Here is a 26,497-nt window from a genome sequence, read left to right on the forward strand (position 1 = left end):
TTATTACAGTAAGAACATTGTACCACGGTTAGGTCTTTAAAAAGATCACCAAAAAACCTTCCAGAACCAAAGCTTGTAAGCCGCCCCTGTTATTTTAAACATGTGAACATAAAGAAATTTAATAAAACATTATGCTTTGACTTCTAAGCACATCCAACCTTAAAAAATCATCAGAGTTATCACCTGTAGATGGTGCTTTCTTCTTTGGCGATCACGGCCTGGAGATCAGTGAGCTGGAGGAAGGGTTGGTGGAAGTAGTGCAGGTGGAGAATACACGCTAAGAGGAAGGAGGTGGGAATGAAGATCCTGGTGAAGAGCATGGACACTGAAAACCGCTCCAGACCCAAGTCCTTTAACCTTTAACAATAAAAAAAAAAAAAAAGTGGAAAACTCAGGTTTAGTGAATAATCAAAGATTTTGTATCATAACTTAAAGTGAGCTTCACATTTCTACACAAGAACAAAAACAAGATAATTTACCTTGATTTCAACATTCATATGTATATTTGATCCAAATGAGTCAAAAATGATTAAATAAATGAAATAAAATAAAAAAAAAAACTGGATGTTTTTCCATAGATGTGTCACATGTTTACACGCTAAAAACAGTTCCATGTGAAACACACTGGAAATATTTAGAATTGTGGTAGTACTTTCAACATATTTTAAATTTTACAAATACAAAATATCATTTCCAAATATTAGACTTTAGAAGTTTTTGCCATTCTTTTTAAATAAAACTACAAAATCCAATTCTGATTCCAATTCTAAAATAAAAAGACATTGGGAGAATCTTCAAAGCGTTGGCTATACCTCTTATGGGATATTCTAATGTATTATATAGTTTTAGCATTTATGCTCTCAATAAATGTTTTGTTTTCATAATCTGAAAGCATTTCACATGAGAAAGGCTCACCGTATCCTTCAGGTATGTGTTTTATATATATATATATATATATATATATATATACACAACACTACTAACACGTATTTATCAACAATAGCTGTATATTATCTGTAAATCTTTTATCTGCTATTTTATTTTCTATCATTATTTATCGTGTATTATAACCCCACTATCTACAATCTATAACCTTACTTTCCTGTATAATCTGTATATAGCTTCCATTTCTATTCATTTTATAGCCTCTTGCAATTACTCTCTGGTTATATACTGTATACCATTTATAGTCCATACATGCATAGTTTCTGTACACATGTAAATAAATATTTATATCCTCTATGGCACTTCTGGATAGATGCAAACTACATTTTGTTGCTTTGTATTTGTGACAGTGTAATGACAACAAAATTGAATTCTATTCTATATATAAGTTTTTATGTGAAAAATCTATTTTTTTTTTTTCCCAAATATCCCCAACTCTACCCTTTGCTATGCGTAGAGTAAGGATCCAGTGTTTATTAATGGGTTTCCATATGAGTGAGGGGCAGCTGCCTGGTAATAAGTCCATTCTGAGATTGATTTAAAAATATGCCAAAAAGTTCTCAATCGAGTTGCCAACTGATCTGCATGCTGGTGTTTGAGATATGTGGATCGGGCTTGTAAGCACTTTGGGTGACAGTTGTTACATCGGTTTCACAATCATTTCTATTTCAGTAGTCCTATGAGTTCCTCATGGCCACCAGATGCTCTATATCCTGGTTATGATCTGGTTTCCAGTTTATCTACAAACATTGGACACAAAATGTTAACAAAAAATATTTTCCCATGCATGAAACCTATTTTCCATATGTTTATCACACATTTTATTATATCAGATCAGAACTTTTCCCCTATCGACAGTTTCTTGAAATTGGGAAAAGAGTTGGCAGAGAAAACACAGGGTTTCAGGTAAATCAATGCTATGATGAGTAAGCTGTTTGATCTTGTCCAGCTGTCTTTTTGTAGGGGTGGGGAAAACCAAATATGAATCAGCATCTCCCATCAGTGGCTACTCACTTGTCCTCATCTTTCATACCCAGTGCTGATTCCCAGAATTCTTTAGAACCGTCAAACTGGAAGGTGTAGATAATGGTAAGGACCAGCATGGTGTACATCACTACAGTCATCCAAAAGTACTTTAGGATCCTTCTCCACCACTCATAGTGCACCTACAGAACACAGGAGTATAACATATCACTGGGTTTTAAACCAAAAAACATCAGGATTCTTTATCAGAAACAGAAGAAATAACATCAAAGAAATTCAGGACCTATTAATTTTACAAATATAAAACCCTGGCATAAAATATATAAATACTGTTCAGGTGTTTTTTTTTTTTTTTATATACACTGAACATGTCTCAACTGTTTTCTACCGGACATATTCTAATAAAGTGTGGCTCTCTGTTGTAACAATGAGCCATTTTCGATTTACAAAATAAACGGGAATAAATAAAAATATTTTACCCATTCAAACCTTTTATATTTTTTCACGTTTGCCATATTTTTCCACAAAATGTTAATTTGTGTTATTTTTTAGGACTTGTTTGTGACAAATTATCAATGTGAATACATTTCAAACCTATGTAGGATCAACTCTGCCATATTTAAAAAGAAATACAGAAATAAATAAATGCTCAATAAATACATAAGCATATAATTAATTGCCACCAAAAATACAAAAAAAATGTGTGTTAGTAGAAATTAAATTATACAGTGAGACATAAATGTATATAACTCTTTTAATTCGCTTCTTTATTTATTTGCCTTTGTAATATTTACCTTTTTTGTCCTTTATAATCTTCAACTTAATTTTTTAATTACTTATATTTTTAAGTATTTATTTATGTGCATGTTATAATATTTTGGTCTGTTTTATTTTTCCTTTGTATTTTTTTGCCCTAGATATTTCTTTGCTGCCATTTATTTCTGCCTGCCCTTTTTTTATTTCTGTCTGCATTTCTGCCTCATTACGCAAATGAGGAGGGGGTGTGTCCCAGGAGTCAACTTCTGCTCATTGGTTGGCGGCCCATCTTCTTAACTAACAGAGCTCAGAGTACTAAGTTAAATGTTCTCTTTTCTGTTGCTGTTGTTCAATAAAATTACGTTTTACGATTATTTGAGGCGAGAACATTATACTTTTAAGCATCAACATATGGCCTATTCACAGATTTAAAAGAAAATGTCCTGAACTTGATTAGACCGCGTCAACCAGCGGAGCTCCGAAGCTAACGGCAGCCATGTCTAACGGCAGCCCGTCTGCAGCGGCCCTCTCTCGGCATAGTCGTGTGTGAAGGACCGCTGGCTATGATGGCGATTTTTTGTTGTATTTGTATAAACGACAAAAAAATAAATGAGGTAAATATTACAAAGGCAAATATAAATAAAGAAGGTAATTAAAAGATTTATATAAATGTATGCCTCACTGTATAATTTAATTTCTACTTGCATTTATTTGTTTATTGTATTTTTGTTGGCAATTAATTGTATGCTTATTTATTTATTAAGCATTTATTTATTTCTGTATTTTTAAATATGGCAGAGTTGGTCCTCCATACAAACCCACCTGGTTGTATAAATGTCAAGAAAATTAAAATGATTTATAGGGTTTAAAATGTTTAACTCAATAATCCTTGATAAAGCATACAGATGCACTTCAAGGACTTTGTAAAGGAGTGATCACACAAGGCAGACCTTTCACCTCGCTCGCCTGCCTATGGTTGCTTGACAGTAATCTCAGGGCGATCGTTTCTATCGCTTACTGTCACAAAAGTCTCCAACAGTGCAAAAATACCTGCTAAATTTATAACCAGTCACTTTTTTAAAAACAGACACAAAAGGCGCATCTTCATCCTAAAACACAACCACGTCAACTCCTTGACTCGTTACACAAAGCAAATTAACGTAAAATTTCAGTTTGTTGAAATTTTGCCATTTCAGTTGGCACAGTTCAAATCACTCCCTGGCATTGCTGACTGTCAATTTGTTCCTGATCATGTCCTTACATAGAGATGGCATGTAAAATGAGTTTACTTATTCAGTTCCTTTTTATCAGGTGAGAATGTACCTTAAAGGGTTTTTGGAGACTGAATATTTTTCTATATGATCTTCATGTTCTCTTCCTGCTACGTTTAACTAGTTGTTTCTTTACTCTAAACCCCCAAAGCTGAGAGACTGCTGATAATCATGATATGGAAAATAGGGTGTTTGAAAGACATTAGTGCTTTAAAATGTCACATTTTAAAATGTCACATGTCAAATTTTTCGCAAAATTTCTAAAAACCCGCCCTCTCCAATAAAAACAAAAATGCACATGCACAACCCTGTACCTGCTCCCAAGAGGGAACGCCTATTAAACGAGTGTGAGAGCATGCACAAGCTCATTTCTCCTCTGTAAAAAATAACATTATATTGTGTGTTGGTAAAATCTGTTAGTACCACTTATATCAAGGAGTGATTTTACATATTATTTCCGCTGAGTATCGCTAGATAATCAGGATCGCCCCATCAACCAGTTGCTACTTTAATACAGGTTTGATTTAATTAAGCTGACACAAAGCAATTAATGGTCTGGGGGAATGTGAATAAACAGCTGATGTAGGTACAGTACCTGGTACAGAGCCACACAGGAGAGTAACATCATCATGTAGATGATCTTGTACATGACGATTGTCCCTTCAAAGCTGACGATGAAAAACATCCCACCACAGATGTAGATCCAGTATTTGACGAGAACACCCATCACCAAGCTGCCAAGAACATGCAGGAGGTCCTGCTCCCCTCCCTCCTCTTTGTCTTTTTCCTCTACAAACGTGGACAACACAAGCATACAAATATCAGAAAACATTTAAAAAATAATTATAATTTATTTTCAGACCAAACAGAATATTTATTTGTTGATATGTGTTTTAGATTCCTTACTTTTGCAGGGAAAATGGCTGTACAGACAGATAATTATAACAATCTTTACATTTCAATTAGTTAATATATATTACATCAAATTAAATAAGTTTAAATTTTTTTGGTGTAGATACCACAGTCTACCCCACCCGAGGGGGTCGGAGATTGTTTTTTTACAGGATCACGATATGGTCCTTAAGGCAAGGAGCAAAAATGTCATAATATTTATATATGAATGTCCCAAAAACAGATAAATGTACCACAAAATAGGTAGATGTCACATTAACTTATCTAATAAATTAGTAAAAAATTAAATATACCATAAAATCATAAAATGTGCGATTAAATAATTAAAATTCTCTTTAAAATTATGAATTGCATTACTACCAATGTGAATACATTTGATAACAAATAGAATCACTTAATGGACTATATGCCAAACTCCACTAGTTCCTGAACTTCAGTCCATTTCTTTGTTTCCCATCTGTCATTACTGGACAAACTGATTAATCCAGGTGTGTCTGATCTCAGTAACGATGACAACATTAGCCAGACACACCTGGATTAATCAGTTTGTCCATTAATGAAAGACAGGAAACAAAGGAGCTGGCTGAAGTTAAATAAATGAATAAATAAATAAATAAGGCATAAAATAACTATGTGTTTTATGGGATCTGTATCACTGTTCATTTTGGGATCACAGGCTGAAATACTGATTAGGACGATCTTACACTGCAGGGACCTGATACTAATAAAAAGAATAGCATACCCTCCTTCTTCTGACTGTCCACCAAGACATCCAAGAGACCTGTGTTCTCTTCTTTTTGTTTTTCCTGTCTCTCGGTTAGTGTTTGTCTCAGCAGCAACCAGAATGTCACCAGACACATCATCTAGACAAAAATAAAGCGGTTAGACTCAGACAAGAAGGAAAAGAACGGATGAATTAAATGCAGTTAACATAAACTCATTCAGAGAGAGTTACGATTGCAGATGTGCACTGTCTATGCAGTAACTCAGAGCTAAGTGTGCAGACGTTAAAGCACATGTTGTGGTTATCAGACACTTTAAAGTAAACCTTTGTTGGCTGTAGTTATGAAATATTATTGCATTTTCTGTCAACCAAACGATAAAAGCGCAAGGCATTGTTTAGAAAAAAAAGAAGTATGGGGCAAAAGAAAAAAAAGAAGGGATGTTTGTAAAATCTTTAAATTCTTAGAGCTATTCCATTATTTGGCAAAACACACACTGTGCAGTTTACATAACAGTCTAATTTCACAACTCAGCTACCGGTAAAAAAAAAGAAAGAAGTAATTCTGAATAATAACTGCATTCAAACCTTGGATGAAAGGGAGTGGAAGGGGTTTTTCTTCGTAACAAAGAATCCTGCGACTGGTTGCATATTCTCGAAACTCCAAATATACTGCAGCACTATCACCAGATTGCCGTAGGCCACCATGAAAGGAGACGACAGCATGGCGTAACGTCTCCGGTCCCTCACCATCCACAGCACACAGGACCACATGAGGAAGACGAAAGTCAGCCAGCTGACATATGTGATGCTCCACGCCTGCAGGAGGAAAATTGTGGACTTTTAATGAGTTATGAGTACCAGCTGTAAAGTCATTAATATATGTGACTGTATAAGGTCTTCTTTGCTCTATGGTGCTCCACCCTGAAATTCATACAGGACAGGAGTTTATTTATTTATATTTTGACAATTAGGCATGGCTCCTCCAGCAACATCAAGGTAGACTAGATTTCTTAAAAATGTTTTAAAAGTGTTAATTTATGAGATTTTAAAGAAAGTTTAAATGTTTATTTTTCTTTCCCATAGATGCCCTTAAAATTGCCCAACATGTAAATTGAGCTTTCTTTATTTACCTCACTTGTCTAAAAAAACTCCATTAGTGAGAGACTGATTTGGGACATGCTGCACACTTTTATTCACCTGATTACTACTGCTGGCAATGAAGGTAATGGTTGGATCACAAAAGACCAGCCACAAGTGATCTCAGAGCCAATCACAGACAGCAAATGAGCACGAAAATTAAACTTTTGCAGTGAGACTAATAGGGCCAAATGAGCAGCGTAAAATGAATAAATATTAAGGAATAGTCCTCTTCGTTGCTGAAAAAGGTATCATATTCTTTTCAAAATACCTTCTATATTAAGTTACCATTCTGACCTCGATGACATTTTACCTCTAAATGAAATAGCTGTGCGATCATAGCAGCAAAGTGTGATTCTTTTTCCCTTGGTGAGATTTTAACTTGCTGCCACATTAGCCAGTTGAAAGTACTATCTATGTGCACTGCCAGTCAGCTGGCTGAAGGAAATTAACAAGTTCCTGATTCAGTAGCAGATAATTCCCAAGATAGCTCAGATGCTTTAAATCGATCTGTCACTTTAAGTTTGAAGTAGACATGGCTGATGTAAAGACTTGTTTGCTAAGTCCCGGTGGGCACAGTTTGCACAAAAACTTGAGTTTTTTTCTGTTCAAGTCTGCCTTCATTAGTTCATAAAATTTTGCCAAGAGGTAGGGCTGGGCAAAAGATAGATTCAATTAATTAATTCAAATTAAGTTTATTTAGATGTGTTTGTATTCGAAGAACTTTGGTTGTGTATTGTAATGCAGATTTAAAAATGGTTCCCGCTCCAGATAGCTAACATGCCAGCTGTTAACAGAAGCATGGCTGCCAATTGCGCTGCAGAGTAGCGATGTGCCCCCTTCATAGCCAAAGACATGGTGACCCATTTGTACTTAATGCTTTCCTAAATAATTAAGGGTGAACAAAATCGTAAATCGAATTAAAAATAATAAAATGGGAGATTTCATTTTTAGGCCATATTGCCCAGCCATACCAAGCACTCTGCAAAACTGGCATCCAAAAATATCAGTATAGGAGTCTGAATTGCGCACTAGTACTAGCATTAGACATGCCGGTCTGCCATGCTGTATGCCGTAATAAGTGTCGTAAACCCTGACGTTATGCAATGAAAAGTATCGTTATCAATTGGATCAAACGTTAAGTGTGGGGGTTGCTCTGCTCATTATTCAGACTGAACGTCACTGGGGTTTACGTTCATTTCTTCAAAACTGATGAGTTGAGTTCAACATTCACTAAAAATATGAACATATTAAGTGAACGGTGTTCATTGAACGTATTCATGCACAACACTGACTGTCATATGTGCTGAATGAAGCAGCAGAGGATTTCATTGCATGAGAAGTTGACAGGTCAAATGCGATGACCTGAATAAAACAACGTTTTTTGTTTTAACAATCAATATAAAAATTATGTTATTTGCTAACCATCCCTTTGCTCAACTGACAGATACTGTATATGCAGAATTTCAAACTTAGGAAAACGACAGAAAAATTCTCAGAAAGCTTGTAGAGAGCTGCACATTTTTAGGCAAAAGTTAGTTTGTTTTTGGTCATATTTCAAACATTATTTTAAACTTTTTGCATGCAAAATATTGAATCATGCGGAATACTGAATGTAAGATTAACTATATACAAAGAAAATAGGTCATACTAAAATCATAGATTTTCAAAGAATCCATCAAGCTGAACAAAAAAAAAAAAAAAACTTTTCGAAAATCTTTTTTTTCTTTCTATCAAGCTTACACTTACTAATCCTCTACAGTATAATAAAGTGGCTGGAAAATGAGTGTCTTTACAAAGTATGATTAACACTAGAAATTCACATTTTAGGAGTAGGATTTTTAAATATAACACTTTTGTTGTTGTTTTTATATTCATCCAGATCTGGAAATACCAAAAACTACTGTTGTTATTTTTCCCCTTCTTGGGTTTATGCAAAGGAAGTTTAAAATTGCAAATAAAAATCAAGAGTATGTATTAATCTATAGGTTTTTCTTTATCTTGGTTTTTTTTATGTTATTTTTTAATGACTTAACATCATTAACAAATAGGTAATGTTACATGGTAGTCCAACTTTCATCCCCAATACTCACCATCATGGCTATTAGAGCACATATGTAGCTCTGTTTCATGATGAAATGGAAGAATTTAACCATTGCTCCGACTCCTTTTTTCTTAATGTCATTCTCCTCATCCTCTGACTCTTTCAGTGCCGAATCTTCTGGGGGTAAGCTCACTTCATACACAGACTCCTCTTTCTTCTCTGCTGAGATGATAAAAAAAAAGGTTATATTTTGTATCTGTTTACTAAATGGGCGAGTATGTACAAAGTGGTCCTTGTTCTTTAAAAACATGTGAATTGATTAGTTAAAGTATTCTTAGTTTTTGGAACATTTGTTTTTTTTTTTTACAATGACAAAAAAATTAGCAAATGATCTATTTTGACATTACAGAAGGTTAAACTGCAGTATCTATACTGCTACTTAAGTAACAAATCTGTGTACTTTTGACACCACTGCTATTATCCAAGTTAAAACATTTTTATTCGAAATGTTGGTTACATATGACGTGTTTTTTCTCTGGCCAGAAGTTAAATTGCAAATCCTCCCTCTTCAAGTTGGCAATCCAAAGACGAACCCGTGGTGGATCATGAGTCGGAAAGATGAACTTATTTTGTCGCTTTGTCGAATAATTTTTCACTTTTACCCAATGTATTACAACATCCAACTGCCATGCATTTTGGCATTGTCCCTTTGTCTATAGCTCTTGTGGATTTCAATAGTGAAGTCCTCTCAAAATCAAAAATAATTGTTGTTGATTGCAGTTGTGTATAATAGTTCCCATTGATTTTGCTTGTAAAGCGGGCAGAGTGGCGCTAGGCTTACCGCACTGTGACATCACTGCCTGAAGGCCGCTCCCAGACTCAGTGATTGCAACAAATTTAAAAAATTTATTTTTTTACTGATAAACCCTAAATTAATTAAATCATCACGAACTATTAATTTTAGATATACATAATGATCCAATTAATGGAAGACCAGTTTAGATAGGGTCATTTTTAGTTGTGCTAAGAAGAAGAAAATCAAAACTGAGGTAAACACTGGATTTATGTGTAGCTATCTGCTTCAATTTGCCTGTAGCTTTATTGTAAATACACTGGGGGACAATAAAGTATAACTCTAATCTCTCTTCTATTTTTCATGAAAAGCTTATTGATCTGTTTTTAATATCATCGATCAGAGTGTCCCAACTAATCCAGGCACTAAAAATCTAACAAACAACAATACCAGCTACCCCTTCCTCCAGAAGGGGTACCTTTTAGGAGCTTCATGGTTCTTTTCCTGTTCAACTTCCCCTGTAGACCACTGATGGTCAGGGTGTAGGCAGTAAACAGCAGTAAAAAAAAAAAAAGGTCTGATCACAGGCCAAACAATCTCCGTCTATGGCTAAAGAACTTTCCTTCTGTTTTCAAATCCGACCTCTTGCTGTACACCAGGGGACAAACATGAAATGTCTGATAGCTGTGTAGAAACATACTGGTTGTGTTTTATTGACATCAGGGGTTTAAAAAAAAATTTAGGTAACCATATCAAACTGAATAATGAAGGCATTGGATATTTCAAACAAAACATTTAGTCCACTGGGCTAGTCAGAATTCAAAGATTCTTATTATTACTACTTCAGGATCTGAAATAGAAGTCTTCAGGCCTCTAAATATTTTTCTGTTTTATATCTTGTTTTGACTCAAGCATTGTCAATCCTTTCCTCTGCTTTTCCTTACATCATGGTTCCGGTATGGTCAAAAACACATAATAAATATAAAAATTTGTTCTAAATTGTCCTAGAGTGAAAAAGAAACAAAAAAAACATCTTGTAGCTAATTTATTATTGGATGCTTTCCACCTGAAAATGCCATTTTAAGGATAACCACATAAGTGTCCTCGTTTTGTTTTTATACTTAAATATTTTACTCTTTTGCTGTACGGTTTAACTGTCAATGTTATGGTCTGTTTACAGTTTGCCATTGTTACATTTGAATTTCCCCACTGTGAGACAATAAAAGTATTTTTTATTCTGTTCTATACTAGTCTATTCTAAATATTGAACATCCTATCAATTCTACCTAATAAAGAACATCACAAAGAAGTCTTGCTGTTTAAAACCAAGATAAAAAAGAAATGAGTAGTTTGATCAGGTAATTTTTCTGACATCCAGACTATTAATTAACCTATCCCAAATCTAAACAAATGTGTTTTCCAGCTCTTTTACTGTTACTTAGCCCACCTGTACAGTCAGTGAGCTTGTCCAGTTTATATTGGGGTGTCGAGTACAAGTCCAAAGCAAGCGGTCCATTAGTAACAAAGTCAAAAGAGGTTCCATTTGAGGTGGGTACAACCTGTGGATCAGAATCAGACAACTAAAATCAATCTCTCCAACAAAATAACAAAAATAACAAACACAATACAGGAATATATTACTCTAAAATGCTTAACCTTGCAAAGGCAAAACACAGTAATTTAAACTGTGTGAGTTAATTGTGAATTATTTAGACAGGCTGCTATAATTGCTCATTTTCACCAGATTTATTTTGTCATTTTCATTTAATAGTTTGTTACCATGCATTGTCTTTGCAAGTCAATGGAAAGTTGTCAGTTTTTTTCATTCCACTTTTCACACTGCATTTCCGTTTCAAGTAACTGTTTTTTTTTTCTATACAAAACCAATGTAAAAAAAAAACAACAAAAAACTTTTATTACAGAAAAAAAAATCTGGTATATCTTGACACCAAAATGTCTAATTATGATAATTTGTTCTTGGTTATTAGAAAATATGGATTTAAAAGTTACAGTGATATTACTTTAGAACTATGATCCAGTCTTTTACAACAGCTGCTCTGTTCTAGATATGCTTCTTTTTTCCATCTGTGAACGTAGAGCTGATATGCCCTTGCATTAGGCTCCATTTTTGTCTCATCTGTCCATGGGACATTCTCCTAGAAGTTTTGTGACTTGTCATCATGTAGTTTGGCAAACTCTAGTCTGGATTTTAAAATTATTTGGTTTCAACCATGGTGTCCTCTTTGGTCATCTAACATCAAGTCCACTTTGCCAAAACAATGCAATGGTGCGATCTGACTCTAAAGTTCCTTGAGCTAGAAGTTTACCTTTAATTTCCTTAGAAGTTTTTCTGGCTTTTTGGTTGTGATCAGTTTTCCTCCTTCAGCCACGCCCAGGTAGGTTGGCTACAGTCCTATTGATCCTACATTTCAGAATAATATGTGCAGCTATAGTCTTAGGAACAGCAAGCTGCAAAACATGATTGTTTATAATTTTCTTTCTAATCTCCAGAGTCAACTCTTTCCTTCCCTTCCCCTGGACCATGTTGAGTGTGGTACACACCATGTCACCAAACAGCACAGTGATCTGTAGCTCTAAATATCTGCCTGCTGATTGATTAATAGATTGTAGACACCTGTGATGCTAATTAGCGGACACACCTTGATTTAACAGGAAGCTTTAGTCACATTATTTTCAGTCTTTTCAAGATGTACATACCATCATTTTTGTCCAGGTCAGTTTTTTTGAGTTTTTCTATAATTCAGTTGAAGCCTAGATGAAAACTATCTGACTTTCCTTTGTTCCTTTCATAAAATGCTTATTTATTCTCACTTAAGTTAGATTCAAGTTTTTTTCTGTGACCATTATTGGTTTTATCTGTCTTTTATCAACTACATTGTTTCATATCATTGTAATTTAATCTTTAGTACAACAACTTTAAATATATTTGGTCAGTAATTAGAGTTCATGGAGCAAGAAATTTAGGTCATTTGAAAAAAAGGATTGAGCTTTGATATAAACATTTTCCTGGTATCTCTGTTAGGTAGTTTTCGGTCTAGTGGAAGAAGCACAGCATGATGCTGTCAACACCATGTGTTATAGTAGTACCATGTGTTATAGTATATTCCTTTTGACACACTTAATGCTCAAACCTGAGCTGTGGATGTTTACAGCTCCTCTAGGAGCAAAGTCGCTTCTTCTCCGATTAATGCTCTAGTAATTATGCAGCCACTTTAGAATCATGTGCTAATTTATATGGATAAATACCATTTAATTCCAATGAAAAACAATTAAGGTTGTAGTTCTGAAAGAAAATATGGAACAATTGAAGGATTATTTTTGCAAAGCTTTAGCACTGTATGCAGTCTGAAAAGCAGATTGTATTCATTAATTTCCCTTCTGAAGAACACACAAGTAGGAGAGAAATTAAGAAAAACATCCAGAGCAGTCGCACCTCAGTTGTACTGATTCCATCCTGGGTTGAGAGAAGCTAGGAAGGGAAAAAAAAGAGCATACAAGGCGAGGTGTGTTATCGATAAGCTGCTGAAGTCAAAGGACCTCCTTGTTTTTTACAGCCAATGATAAGCAGGAACAAGTCGAGCTGAACTGCTCTGTAAATCCGGCCAACTGTTCATCAGTGTGTGCACACTAAAAGGCTCCAGATAGCTGGAGGTGGCCGCTAGGGACAGACTACACGTTGATATAAGAACAATGTCAGAAAGTGTTTGTGTGAGAAGGGGGTGAGATGTTACACCAAAGAAATCTGCAATAAACAGTTTCCATTTTTCCTAATGCTAATAAAGCATAATAAAGCTTTAAGTTCAATCTAAAGGTAAAATTAGTCTGAAATATTATAGTTTTCATTTTCAACTAAATCTTCTAAAAAACCTTGTAAAAAGCCTCCTCATAAGAAGACTTTAATCCTATTTCAATTCTCAGCAATGTTCACATTTAGATAATAAACAGGATCATGTTTACTTAATCAAGTGTCCAATAATCAATGCAGCACAGCTCATGCATAACATACATTTTTCTCGTCCGTGCCTTGGCGAGATTCCCACCACAGCTGCCTCTTCCTGTTGGCAAAGTTATTCAGTCCGTTTCCAGTCTGCTCCTCTTCCTCATACATATCTTCATCCTTATCATCCTGAAAAAACACAGATATGCAGGTTTCTGTTGGATGTGTATCTTAAAAACTGAGCTCCTGGTTCACTTGCCAATGTTACTGATACACTTTTCAGCCAATGCAGAATGCAGGATAAAGCTGGGTGACCTTTTAAAAACACTGATACGTTTTATTTTGACAGTCTCTGTCAGTTTAAAAAAAACAGTGGAATAAGAGGAAATTACACTGAGTATTAGAAAGCTCCATCTGGCCTGTGTGTAACTTTGCAGATTCAGGAATTAAATAGAAATGGAAGAAAGCAACACTTCACTGAATATAAGATCAACTTGCAAAATGTATGCCAAATATATATATATATATATATATATATATATATATATATATATATATATATATATATATATATATATATATATGTATGTATGTATATAAATTTTTTTTTTTTTTTTTTTTTTTTTAGCATTTGGAGCAAAAAACCCATTTGCTATTTTCCAAGTACTTTGATTCTCTTGATTTGGAGTTAAGTAAGAAAACAGAGGTAAAAGGCCTACTTTCATTATTAGATGTATTCATGACATGGATGCATTCATAAGGTTCTTTTTTCAGTTAGATGTCAAATTAGTAAAAAAAAAAAAAAAAGAAAGAAAAAAAAAAAACTAAAATTTACTAATTTTTGTCAATGTGAGAGTTCAGAACATCAGCACTGGCACATCCCTAGGTGCCACCTACTGGTACTTCATTGGTATTTCAGTGTTTTTGTTGGAATTAGATGCCTTTGTAGACGAACCACTGAAAAACTGTGATCAAGAATGATGATGATTAAGTGGTGCAGGAAACAATATTTAGCTGGTGTTTTGTGGAAGGGATGGTCTGAATTGACCATGATGGATAAAGGTTTCTGTCTGAAATGTCTTCAACCTGAGAGCAATAACTGAGCTGAGCCAGCTCTTCTGATGATCCTGTCCCATCGGTGGGGACGAATGTGATAATGTTTTAAGAATGCGTAAATGAAGCGCACATAAAACAAGGAACCTGTTAGGAAATTTTAAATTAGATGCCAATGAAAGATTTTAAATATTATGAATGTTCTTTCAGTTTTGCTTTGTTTGTGTCTTAACATTTCCGACTTACAATGTTAGACACATAAGACATTAAGATATCCATCTGTGCTTATCTTTTTTTTTTTGTCACAGACAAGGTCCATCATAATCTGGCACCTCCACTATCGAACAAGCCTGCCAGTATGTGATTTAGACACCAATCATGTTTTATTATTAGCCTCTAATCTAAAGTGTAAGAGTAGGTAAAAAAACATAAACACACACACACACACAGACAAAGGCACACACATCACTTTGTGGACAGATCAATAATGCATACAGCCCTACAGGTTTGAAGGGAAGTATTGACCCCTCTATAAAAACACTAATCTATAACTCCATTACGAGATGGAGGAGCGGAGCCTGGAGCTCTGAGGTGGAGGAAGACAGATGCAGGTCTTTTCTAAGGTGACCATATCACAAGAGGTTTCAATCACTAGTGGAGGTAGTGACGTCGTCTCAAGGAACAATGAGCTAGTGAATGGTGGAATTGAATACATTTAGGGGTCCAAAATAGCTTGTGCAGCACTTGGGTGAGCTGAGGCTGTTTTGAAATGACTTCATGATATGACAAACTTTGTGCAGTCCAAAGACATACTTCAAATATGATCCGGCCATTAACTATAACATGTCATCGGCATGTACGAGCTGGAACTCTAACATCAACAAAGTAAAATCCTATAATGGCACTATAAATTTTAACAAGTTGCTACATTTGTAATCATAAAGGCCTTCTATTTGGAGGTCTAATGTCTGAATATTGAGACAATTTGTGCTGCTTTGCAGGCTTTGGCAGAATCAGACCCGCAGTGTCTCAGGTAACACACTATTAGACACGGCAGACAATCCGGCCAGCAGTCGACTTTCCTCAGAACTGCAAACATTCCTTAATGGCTTTATTAAAAAAATGGTGTGGATAAATTAGCCTATGCATATTTTTATTAAATGATTATTTCCACAGCAGCCTGGTGTCGCAGTTTGTAGCACAGTTGCCTTACAGCAAGCAGGTCCTGAGTTTTAATTCTCGCCTAGGGTGTTTCTGCATGGATTTTGCCTGTTCCTTCAGCGATTTCTGTGCTCTAAATTTCCCTTATGTGTTAATGTGTAAGTACATGTTCATGTGTCTCTGTATTTCCCTGCAACAGACTGGCAGATGGCAGAAACGGTCCATATGATCCAGTTGTAAGATTAAATGAGGGGACACTTTTGTACTGTATTTTATCAGAAAATATCTAAATATTTTAAAGAAATGTACAGATAAAGGCTCCAAAACATCAGAATTATGCCTAATAAAGTTTGTTGACTCCATCATATCAGTGCTATACCAAAACTTGCAATACAACCTGTAAAAACGATCAATTTCTGTAAAACATCATTTATTTCAAAGTAAGTTTCTGGCATGAGGCTTAATTGCTCTTGAATAAAACATTCATTTTCTATCACAATATTTCTATTGTTCATAGTAGAAAATCCCCTCCACATGTTGCTGCACTCTGTTAGTCAGCTGGGTAAAGGGTAGAGGAAGTCGAGAGTTTAAGATCAAAATAAAAACAAGAATAAAAAACAATTATATTGTTTTCTTAGTAGAAATTATTGTTGCAGTTGAAACAGTGCTCATTTTATCATATTGCACGTATTCTTTAACATTTTTTCTTTGAACTTGCTCAAACTTTGAATTCTTTGACAAACTAATAATTTGATCATATGAAAATGTGATAAAAGGGTCTGTCTGCTGTCATTTTCACCATATAAATAATACAATTAGCTGATTATCCTTCATTTTAGTTGTTTCCTGCTTCAAGAAGATTGATTAGGGAGCGGCTGCGAATGAGCATTAAGACTGACTTTGACAGATTGAGATCAAGAACTGGAAGAGGAGATGCATGAAAAAGTGCAAAAAGCCTTAAATCTGTTGTATTTGAAACTTCTGTGCACTCAAAAGTGCTAATCTACTCCACAAAGATAGGCAAATGTATTAGTCTGAATGGAGGCCATTAAGCATAAAGGAACCAAAACATCTGAAACATTTTTTCACTTTTGAAAGTGAGATATAAAGTAAAGAGTTGGAGAAGTTTTGTCTGAACCGGATTCAGAGAGAATGTGATTGTGCAGGTTTAAGACGTATGCCTGATCTGACAAAGCTCATTTAAAATGGCTGCATTACCTCCTGAGTTCTGCAGAGGCCCCCTCATTTTTTAAATCAAACATGTTATATGGCATGGGTGGCGCCCAGGGGCCAGACTTCAAACACTGCAATTTGCAAAAACACAACAGGGCCTCAAACTCCCACACTTCAGATATTATCACTAGCCTGAAACATATGTGAACATAGCTCATGGGGTACACACTGGTACTACTCTGCTTCATTTTTTGATATTTGCTTAAAATTTGGAGAAAGGGTAAATGCTCCTTTAGAATACCAAAGGTATAATTTGCCTTTTCAAATACTAGCATGATGTCACACCTAAATACAACTTTACATACAAATATGATGGTGGATGCTGGACTTCAAACAAAAAGCATTGACTGGAGAAAAAAAAATTCATAGAGGGAATTTAAAAATTTGCCAGCAAAAGCATAAAACACATTCCCAACTTAGGAAGACATTTGTAAAAGACAATATGGTACACAAGCAGGGTCCCATACCTACATATTTTATTATGTCCAAAAATATGTATAGATCTTACATAGGAATTGAGGTTTACATGGGATCAATAAGGTATCTCAGTGAGATTTTGTTGGGTAGCCATAGGTTGGCGTTGATGGCTTCATTCCAGTAGGAATTTAAGTGTTTTGTTTTTCTTTGCATTTCTCTCTTGCTCTCATGGAGTTTGAAATGTTTGTTACATATTCTAACACAGTAATTATATTACAGTAGTGACAGTTTAAAATTGTGAATGGAAATGTATCTTGCATTCAAGTGTTGGGGGAAAAAAAAGCCCATGCTGCTAAAACGTTGGGATCAACAACCTTCAGGAAGTGAAGTTGACCCCACTGCTTTAGCATATTTGTATATAAACTACATACAAGAATAAACATTTCCTGATAACAGTGTTTCTTTTTAGCAAAACCAATACTATAAATTAATTTAACTGAAAATATCCCTGCTCTGACATTGCGTCTATCCGTTGTCCTTACCATGAGTTGGTCGATGGGCTCCTGCAGCCAAAGGCGGATGAGTGTGGCCAGGGTGTAATAGAGGATTAGCAGCATGATGGGATTGACAAAGTGGTACCACTTACGATCCGGGTGCACCGTGAGCTTCCACGTGCAGGAACAGTTGGTCTGGACAATGGGGGCGATACCAAAGACCCTGTAAAGGGAGAAGAAACATGGATGTGAGGAATACACAAGCACTGTTTTTAGGGTAAAGTGCTAAAAACCCTTAGCAGTGAACATTTAAAAATCTCACATTACCTCTTAATTATTTTTATATAGTCAACTAGCTCAAGTCGTGTTCTTTACACTATTCCCAGCATCAACACAGATCTTGGCAAAACATAATTTTTCTATGCAACAACATGGTCGTGGCACAATATTCAAAACTCCCTGCAATTGCGGACTCTTATTCCGCTACAGCATTTTAAATCACTATTGAAAACCTCTTGCACAGAGAATTCTAACTGTTATTCTAGAGTCTAGTTTATGATTGATTTTATTATGTTGTCCTGTGTTTTTATGTCTTACTGTACTGCTGCCTCTTGGCCAGGTCTCCCTCGAAAAATAGATTTTATCTCAAGGGACCTCCTGGTAAAATAAAGGTAAAATAAAAAATAAATAAAATAAAAAAATAGAACTGCTTGAGCTGTATTCTAATTTCATTTGATCCATTAAGCAGAGAAACATTCCCAAGATGAAAATCTTTGAACCCTGGAATCTGAACAATGCAGCAACGGTAAGGATTTGTTTGTACAACAAGTGGGCCATCTGATTCACTCTCTTCCTGACTGAATCAACAAAGTTCATCCAGTCAGGAACTTCACTGACGTATGTGACACAACTACCCAGATTTAGTGGCTCCCCTGAGACTATTTATGCCATCTGGAGGAGTGAACCCCCTCCTCATCCTGACCCAAGCTCCCTTCCTGGACGCTTTCTGCTCAGTCCGGGAAGGCTGGCTGGTCACATGACTGGGAACTTCCATTGTAAGGAGGGGAGGCAGGAAGTGGATTGGAAGCCAGGCCTCTCAACGGTTTCACTCAGCACCAGTCGCAAACCAAGGCCGAGTCACTGTCAAAAAGCACAATTAGGGTAGGCACTACCATGGCCCATTATCCAATGGGGCTTGAAAGTATTGGTGGCTTAAGAAGTCAACTCTTTCAGCCTGAAGGTGTGCATGAAGGAAAAAACACAGTTCTGAGGGGGAGGTGTTACATTTAACACAGCAGAGGGCAGAAATACCTCAGCTTGATAGAAATTTAACATAAACACATGATAACATACTACAGTTTTAGGTGTAAATATACTCATTATCTGTAAAAGTCTGGGCTTTTTTGTGTCAACTTCATCATTGCATATGCAAGCTGAGTATTTGATAACTCTCTCATAACTATTGATATTGATCATATCTAGTTACATTATTTATTAATAGAGTGAAAGAATGCAGCAGTGATTTCCATTAGTTTACTTTTAATTTAAGTGATTTGAAAAAGTTGCTCATGAGATCGGTAAAAAAAAATATAAATGGTAAATCCAGTTTTGGACCGGGGGAGGGTCCTGTTCATTTTTCACATTTTTTGCAATGAAATGTGTGCTGAAGCTTGTGATACAACATAAATTCCTGTAAATTTAAGTTTGAGCATTTTATGATTAATATCGATAAATAAATAAAAAAACGAGTAAATGTCACTAGAATATGACCAAATCTGACTTAAATTTGATCTATTTTTCTCCGATGACACTTTAAGACGCTTTTTGATATGATTCATTAAACTAAACCTGTTGCACAATCAGCACTGGATGCATGAATGTAAAACAAATATCCACATGCTATGATATCTTTAGTTTCTCACATCTAAGCCACTATATCTGAGAATGTGACTCCTGTTTATATTTTTGCTTCATGTACTTGAATTTAGCAAAAAAACAAATAGAAAGGTCATATGGAGCATCGAGCTGTGCAATGTACAGGTGTGTCCCAAACTGTGTGCATGTTGGGGTTGCAGAGCTGTCCGTTTTTTCTCTGTAGAATGATACACCGATTCAAAAGAATACAGAAGTTTTTGTTTTTTAACAGTCTAATGCTACGGTCACACCGGACGCAGTAAGAGCAGCAAAATCGCGTCTGCTGCTTCATTTTTGCTGCTTGTACCAGTTAGTTCTGACGCGCAGCTGAAGCAGCTCTGCTGCTCTCGCTGCGCAGCCCAAAAGTGTGTCTGACGCGCATTGGGCGTAACTACTCTATCCTTTCTTTGCCTTGCAGCAATATTTGCTGTGATCAGTGGGAATAAAGTAGTTTTAAAGCTACAGTGTGTAACTTTTAGCGACATCTAGCGGTCAGACTGCAGACTGCAGCAACATGAACATCTCCCCCCACCGCTTCTCCCCCCCAACAGTACGGCGAGCGTTACGGGACAAAATGTCTTCCACGACGTCCGCATCACCTACCTTCTCAAGTGAAGAGGTTTGTTTACATAGATAATTTTACAGATAGTATTTCATTAGTCTGTGTAGGGTATAGATTTCATGTAGACTTAAGATAATAAATATATCCGTTATTTTTTCTACATTGTTGTGACATTTTGGCGATCTCGCAATCGCTAGTTTGTTGGCTCTGCGCTGCCGTAGCGCAAAGATGTCTGCCTCCATGGCTGCGAGACCCGCTCCTATGTAATTATAAATAACGAATTCTAAGGCAACGCAAATATTAAGGTTAAGAGGCTGAGCTCGTAGATGATGATAAAATAACATAGTTATGTATAATATATTACATTTCTGACTGTATATCCCTGTAATTATTACACACTGTAGCTTTAATATGTTTTTAAGTGAGACAATCCACCTAAAAACTTAATCAGTGCAGTCAGTTCATTCAGATTATCATCCTGCCTTCTAATATTATTTCTGTCGCAGCCGCTCAGACCCCGACATACCGGCAGTGCGCCGACAGTAGGAATCCCTTCAACAGCGGCCTCTGGCCAGGTCGCCTCCTCGCGGTTCACCGCGGCAGCTGGTAGGTGGTTTTCATCTAAATAATCCAAACTGCAGGCACCGGGATAATAAAAGCGAACATATTCTGCCTGCAGGTTTCAGCATTTTAAGTTAATTTAATAAACTGTTTTAGAGGAGTGATCACAGCGCTCTGTATCATCAGCGATGTGTCTGTCTCACGGCCAGCTCCCAGATCAGCTTCTCTGATTGGTTGATGTGGCGCTCCCGACGCGCTGCTTCAGCTGCTCAGACGCGCTGCGCCTGCTGCTCAAAACGTGCTGCGGGACCTTTTGCTGCACCTCGACGCACGTCAACCAATGACTTTGTATGTAAACTCGCTGCTTCTGCCACACCTGCTGCGTCCGGTGTGAACGTAGCATAATTAATTTACAGTTTATGTTGGATTTTGTTTGATATAGATTTTCTCGTGCACTGGGAAGGCATGAGGAGTTCTCAATTGCGCAGGCTCATATCTTCGAGGGAGCACTGACCATGACGCTTTACCATTACTCGTACTCAAAATCATTCTTTTGCTTAATCCCATACCAGGGTTGTGAGAGCAGCAACCTCAACAGGGAGCCCCATACTTCCCTCTCCTAACTTCCCTCTCCTTAGATATATTGCTCAGCTCCTCTCGTGGAAGCCAGATGGTTTTTGATTGCCAGTTAAAAGGCATAGTCCCTCCATCTTGTCCTGGGCCTTGAACACCTCCTGAAGGAGACGTTCCTCAGAAGGAATATCATTTTATCTACTTGTATCCAGGACCTTGTTCCTTTAGTCGTCAATAAGATTTCATGACTATAGCTGAGGGTAGGAAGGTAGACTGACTTGGCACTTTCTTCAGCGCAACAGACAGGTGCAGCATCCACATTATGTCCATCCCCTGCTCCATTCTCCTCTCGCTAATGAACAGAGCCTTAGATAGTTAATCCTCTACTTGAAAGAGGACTTGACCCTACTTAACTATGCTTTGACCTGAAGAGGGCAAACAGCTTTTTTTCAGTTGAGAATCATGGATTCAGACCCGGAGAAGCTGATCTTCATCCCAGCTGATTGACAATCAGCTATGAACTGACCAAGTGCCTGCTGTAGGTCTTGGCTCAAAGGAGCAAGCAGAATTACATCATCCCCAAAAACTAGAGAGAAAATCCACAGGTCCCAAAACAAGACCACCTCCAGCCCTTGGCGGTGATTAGAAATCCTGTCCATGAAGGAGCCAATATGCAACAGGAACGGGTCTGACTTATGACCAGAAATGCGGAACAGACTTCCTCTCTGCCTGTACAGAGAACAGATGGCCCCTAGTAAAGGGCACCCAACTGCATAATTCTGGGTGATCCTCACTTAGTACCACAGGACAAAAAATGCCTCCTCCAGGTCCACAAAACAAATGTGGACCAGCTGGGAAAACTCTAATAAACAACTCAAGCACTGCAGAGGGTGTTGGGCTGAAAGAAAACCACACTGCTATTCCTGAAGCCAAAGTTAGGCAAACAGGCAGACTCTCCTCTGCAGCACCCTGGTATGGGCCTACCTGGGGAGGCTTAGAAGGATGATCCCCTGATACTTGGAACCTTCGCATTATTTAGACTAAAAGATATTGAATAAAAAAAAAAGAATCTCCAGCTCCAAATCTGGCAACTGCAAACTCAAATAAAGCCAAATAGCTCCAAGAGAAGAAGCAGGCCACAATGCTGAAAGGGGTCAAGATGAGGCTACTGAAACGTAAAACACTGCACACCTGTCAAACATGACACTGGAATCAGGCGGACAGTCTGCTGATGTGTTATCAGATTCACAAAGATGCACTCAGTTAGCTTTTTAAAGAGGAAAATTACCCAGAAAAGGCTTACATTATGCTTTTGGATAGCCCTGATCTCAGTGATAACTCAAAACATGTGGACAATGTCTGAAAGCCAGTTAAGTTAAATTTAGCATTAAAGTTCCACATAGATTCCTGTCAGATTGTCTAGGTAAGATTTTGACCAAGCAGTAAATTTAAAGCTGCAATCATTTTTCTATTTTTATGATTTCATTATATTAAGCCACCTGTGGAAATGCATTTTACTCTTCTAACACATTTAACTTGGCTATAAATTTAGAAAAAAATTGAGATTAAACAGCTATGCCTTTGGGCTGTAGAAGGAGAACAGAGAACCCTTGAATGGCATTGATACAAATTCACTCCAGTAAACTCTAAACCGGTATTCAAACCCACAACCCTCCCACTGCAAGTCAATCGCACCAGAGCAGGGTTCCTCTATCACGTCTCTGCTTCCACACCTGAATCAAATGAGTATTTAGCCTCCTCAATTAAATTAAATTTCACAATTTTCTTAAACATTTTTTACTCCTTTTTTTTAAGAGATGTGCGTTTAACTGAAAAAAAAAAAAAAACTTAAGATGCTTTCAGTCTAGAAACCAATACAGATAAGCATATTTGAGACCTGAAATATAAAAGAACATCAGATAAGGGAAAGCAGATCAGCATCTTTACCTCCATGGATCTCACATGTTCTTTGACAACAATTTAACAAACTCTATTTAGAGTCACTGCAGCTTCAATTTAAGCTTCTTTACTTCTTTGCAGCAGCAGTAGAACAGTTTTTCAGTAATACCTGTCAATGGTAATAATATGAGATTGTCTCCAGCAACAGAAAATGTTATCTACCATCAGTGGCAAGAGGATGAGGAGGACTCTTTGCTTGCTCAAAGCAGTTTTTAGCTATATAATGCTGCAAATAGCTTGGATACTGACACATAGTAGCAGCTTTCAAATGGGGAAACAGTGAAATCAATAAAACACTGCAAAGCTAAGGGCACCAACACAACACAAATACTGCTACAGCGATGCTGAAGATGGATACCATTAAAAATAACCACATAAAAAGTGGTATGTTGGAACGCATACATACATACATAGAATAATTATTATTGATCAAGCCACCATTTTTTTGCTTTTTACAAAGCAATCAAACCACAGATGTCCAGATCAATTAAAGTCAGTTATGCGTAATCATGTGCAATGGCACAGGGAATAAGTATTGAACACACTTACTGAAATTCATTTAATACTTTGTAGAAAAGCTTTTATTGGCAATGACAGCTTCAAGACGCCTCCTGTATGGAGAAATTACTTGCATGAATTTCCCAGGTGTGATTTTGGCCCATTCATCCACACAAAGTCTGATCTTTAGTTTTTTCGCAGTGTTGTTTTGAAAGCCATCTTAGATTTAGTCTTAGTCTTCGTCTTCAGGACCAAAACTATTATTAGTTTTGGTCACATTTTGTTATGATTTTGGCCCGTCTGCCTGCTCTGCTCTGCCTGTGAACAATCAACTCCAGCTTCTGCCTGCTGCACTACAGTGCAATCAGCAGCATGTCTCTCAGCTGTTATAAGTCAGCCTGTGGCAGGCAGACAAGGCCAGATAATTGCAACCAACAAGCAAGTAGTATCCAGCACTTCACGTTGACTTGACCAAGTTCTTGACCACATCTTCGCTTCACGGATTTTCCCTTGTGCCTAACCCTCGTCGGATTTCTCTGCCTTCTTGACAATTACCCTGTTTCTACCCCTTGACTTCTGCATCCTGCCAAGCCCCCTGATCATTAAACCTGAGTCTGGCTTGCAGGACCTTGATCCTGCCTCTTTGCTCCACTGCCACTCTACTCAACTGTTGGCCACCCAACAACTGTTAAAGGAGCAGCCCGCTCTGTTAAAGCTGCCGGTCCCCGCTGAAGGGAGGATTCTGAAAAGTTATCCCTTGTTCTCAGTGGATGTGCTCCTGAAGTCCTGAGTTCAGAATAAATGGTTTAAATTCTAGTCCTGTGTTTCTGGCTGAAAATTTGGATCTTCTGTCTAGATCATTAAACATTTTAGTCGTTACTATATATGATAGTTTTAGTCGATTTTAGTCGACTAAACCTAAAAAAGGTTTTAGTCTAGTTTTAGTCAGTTTAATGCTTCCCTTAAAAAAACAACTAACCTTTACAATTTCAAATAACGAGATTCTTTACCAGACTGTCAGCTCTTGCCTAGATACCACAATTGCTGGAGATACAATGCTGCCGTGCAGTTCATCATTGCTGTTGGGCAGAAAACTTTGATTTATAGAATGCAAAAAACCTTTAGGAATGAATGCTCTACTTAATACAAAAGTGTATCAAAAAAAGGTGGGAAAATAGCAGATCTAGTTCAACACATCATATTGGTTAATATAGCACACAAGCTAACAAAATTTACAATAAAGGAATGGTTTTAAATATTTGCTTTGAATATAATTTAGGGATTCCGAGTGGTAAAAATTACAGAAGGTTTTGCGTCACCTCTTGTGAGCTGGGGGAAAAAAAATTATGATAGTTTTTATGCTTGGCAGAGGATGATCAGCTAAATAGTTTATTAAGTAGCGAGAGCAGGAAGAGCCTTACTGCTAAGAGCAGACCATCATTGTGGAGCGTAAAGCGCAGACTCTGAGCAACGTGCGTGCAAAGATGCATATATGTACAAGCACAGTTGGAAGAACAGAGTTTGTCAGAGTTGAGCGCGCAGTACCGGAGCATTCCAGACTACTTTTACCCCCTCCACTGCTGCCATTGTCCATCTGTGGCTATGCAGGATGCCAGGTGGTGGGAGAAACCAAACAGGATGCTGCAGCACAGCTGATACTGCTTAGTTTGTTTAACAGTTTACAGCACAATGATGCATTTTAAATGCCTGCTAGTCCACCCGCTAACTATTTTATTTCTCGTCAACAAAAACTCACACTAATGACTGTTAATGTTTTCATCATTAAAAATCCATCTCAAGCTCATCAGTTTTCGTTATCGTCATGAAAAAAGGAGCGTCTATGAGATAATTTCATCATCGTCATCGTTGACGAAAACAACACTTTACTTTCAATAGATTTTTCTATTTGATTCAAGTCAGGTGATTGGCTGGACCATGCCACGATGTTCCCACCTCCAAACTTCACTGTTGGTATGGTGTTTTTGGGATGATGTGCAGTGCCATTTGACCTCCAAACATGATGTGTATTATGGCATCCAAAGAGTTCAGATTTGGTCTCATCTAACCAGACTAAATTCTCCTAGGCGTGTCTAAATGTTGGGCAGCAAAATATAAACAAGTTTCAACATGTTTGAGTGTGCATACAGTTCCTGGTGGTTGAATGAGTTACTTATTGTATTCTTTGAAACAATTGTAATTCCAGGTCTTTCTGAAGTTCTCCACAAGTAGTCTTTGGCTCTTGGACAACTCTTCTGATGATTTTTTTCACTCCTCTGTCAGAAATCTTGAGGGGAGCACCTGGTCCTGGTCTGTTTATGGTAAAATGATGTTGTTTCCACTTCCGGATTATTGCCATATTGAACATTCAGAAGTTTAGATATCCTTCTGTAACAAATACCATCATTAAGGTTGCAAAGGTCTTGAGAAAGCTCTTTACTTTCACCCATCATGAGTTGTTTTTTGTTTGATGCCAGGGATACCTTTATATAGGCCATCATTTGTGACTGAACCAGCTGATATATTATTGCTTTCTTCACATGTTCAATAC

General features: G+C 36.9%; 1 protein-coding gene across 1 annotated transcript in view; it reads right to left on the minus strand.

Moving 5' to 3' along the window:
• The window catches only part of LOC119787175 (piezo-type mechanosensitive ion channel component 2), a 165,613-nt gene that overhangs the window by 65,903 nt on the left and 73,213 nt on the right, over positions 1-26,497 (minus strand). Inside the window, exons 8-17 of the mRNA XM_038290831.1 lie at positions 17,931-18,105; positions 13,594-13,713; positions 13,021-13,056; positions 11,014-11,125; positions 8,823-8,992; positions 6,178-6,408; positions 5,611-5,731; positions 4,552-4,745; positions 1,960-2,111; positions 184-357 (exon numbers count right to left, since the gene is read on the minus strand). Of these exons, the coding sequence (XP_038146759.1) occupies positions 184-357; positions 1,960-2,111; positions 4,552-4,745; positions 5,611-5,731; positions 6,178-6,408; positions 8,823-8,992; positions 11,014-11,125; positions 13,021-13,056; positions 13,594-13,713; positions 17,931-18,105 (1,485 nt within the window). The remainder of the gene's footprint in view (positions 1-183; positions 358-1,959; positions 2,112-4,551; positions 4,746-5,610; positions 5,732-6,177; positions 6,409-8,822; positions 8,993-11,013; positions 11,126-13,020; positions 13,057-13,593; positions 13,714-17,930; positions 18,106-26,497) is intronic.

The sequence above is a fragment of the Cyprinodon tularosa genome, unplaced genomic scaffold (genome assembly GCF_016077235.1).
Source record: "Cyprinodon tularosa strain WSP-4 unplaced genomic scaffold, ASM1607723v1 ctg29, whole genome shotgun sequence".
Lineage (NCBI taxonomy): Eukaryota > Metazoa > Chordata > Actinopteri > Cyprinodontiformes > Cyprinodontidae > Cyprinodon > Cyprinodon tularosa.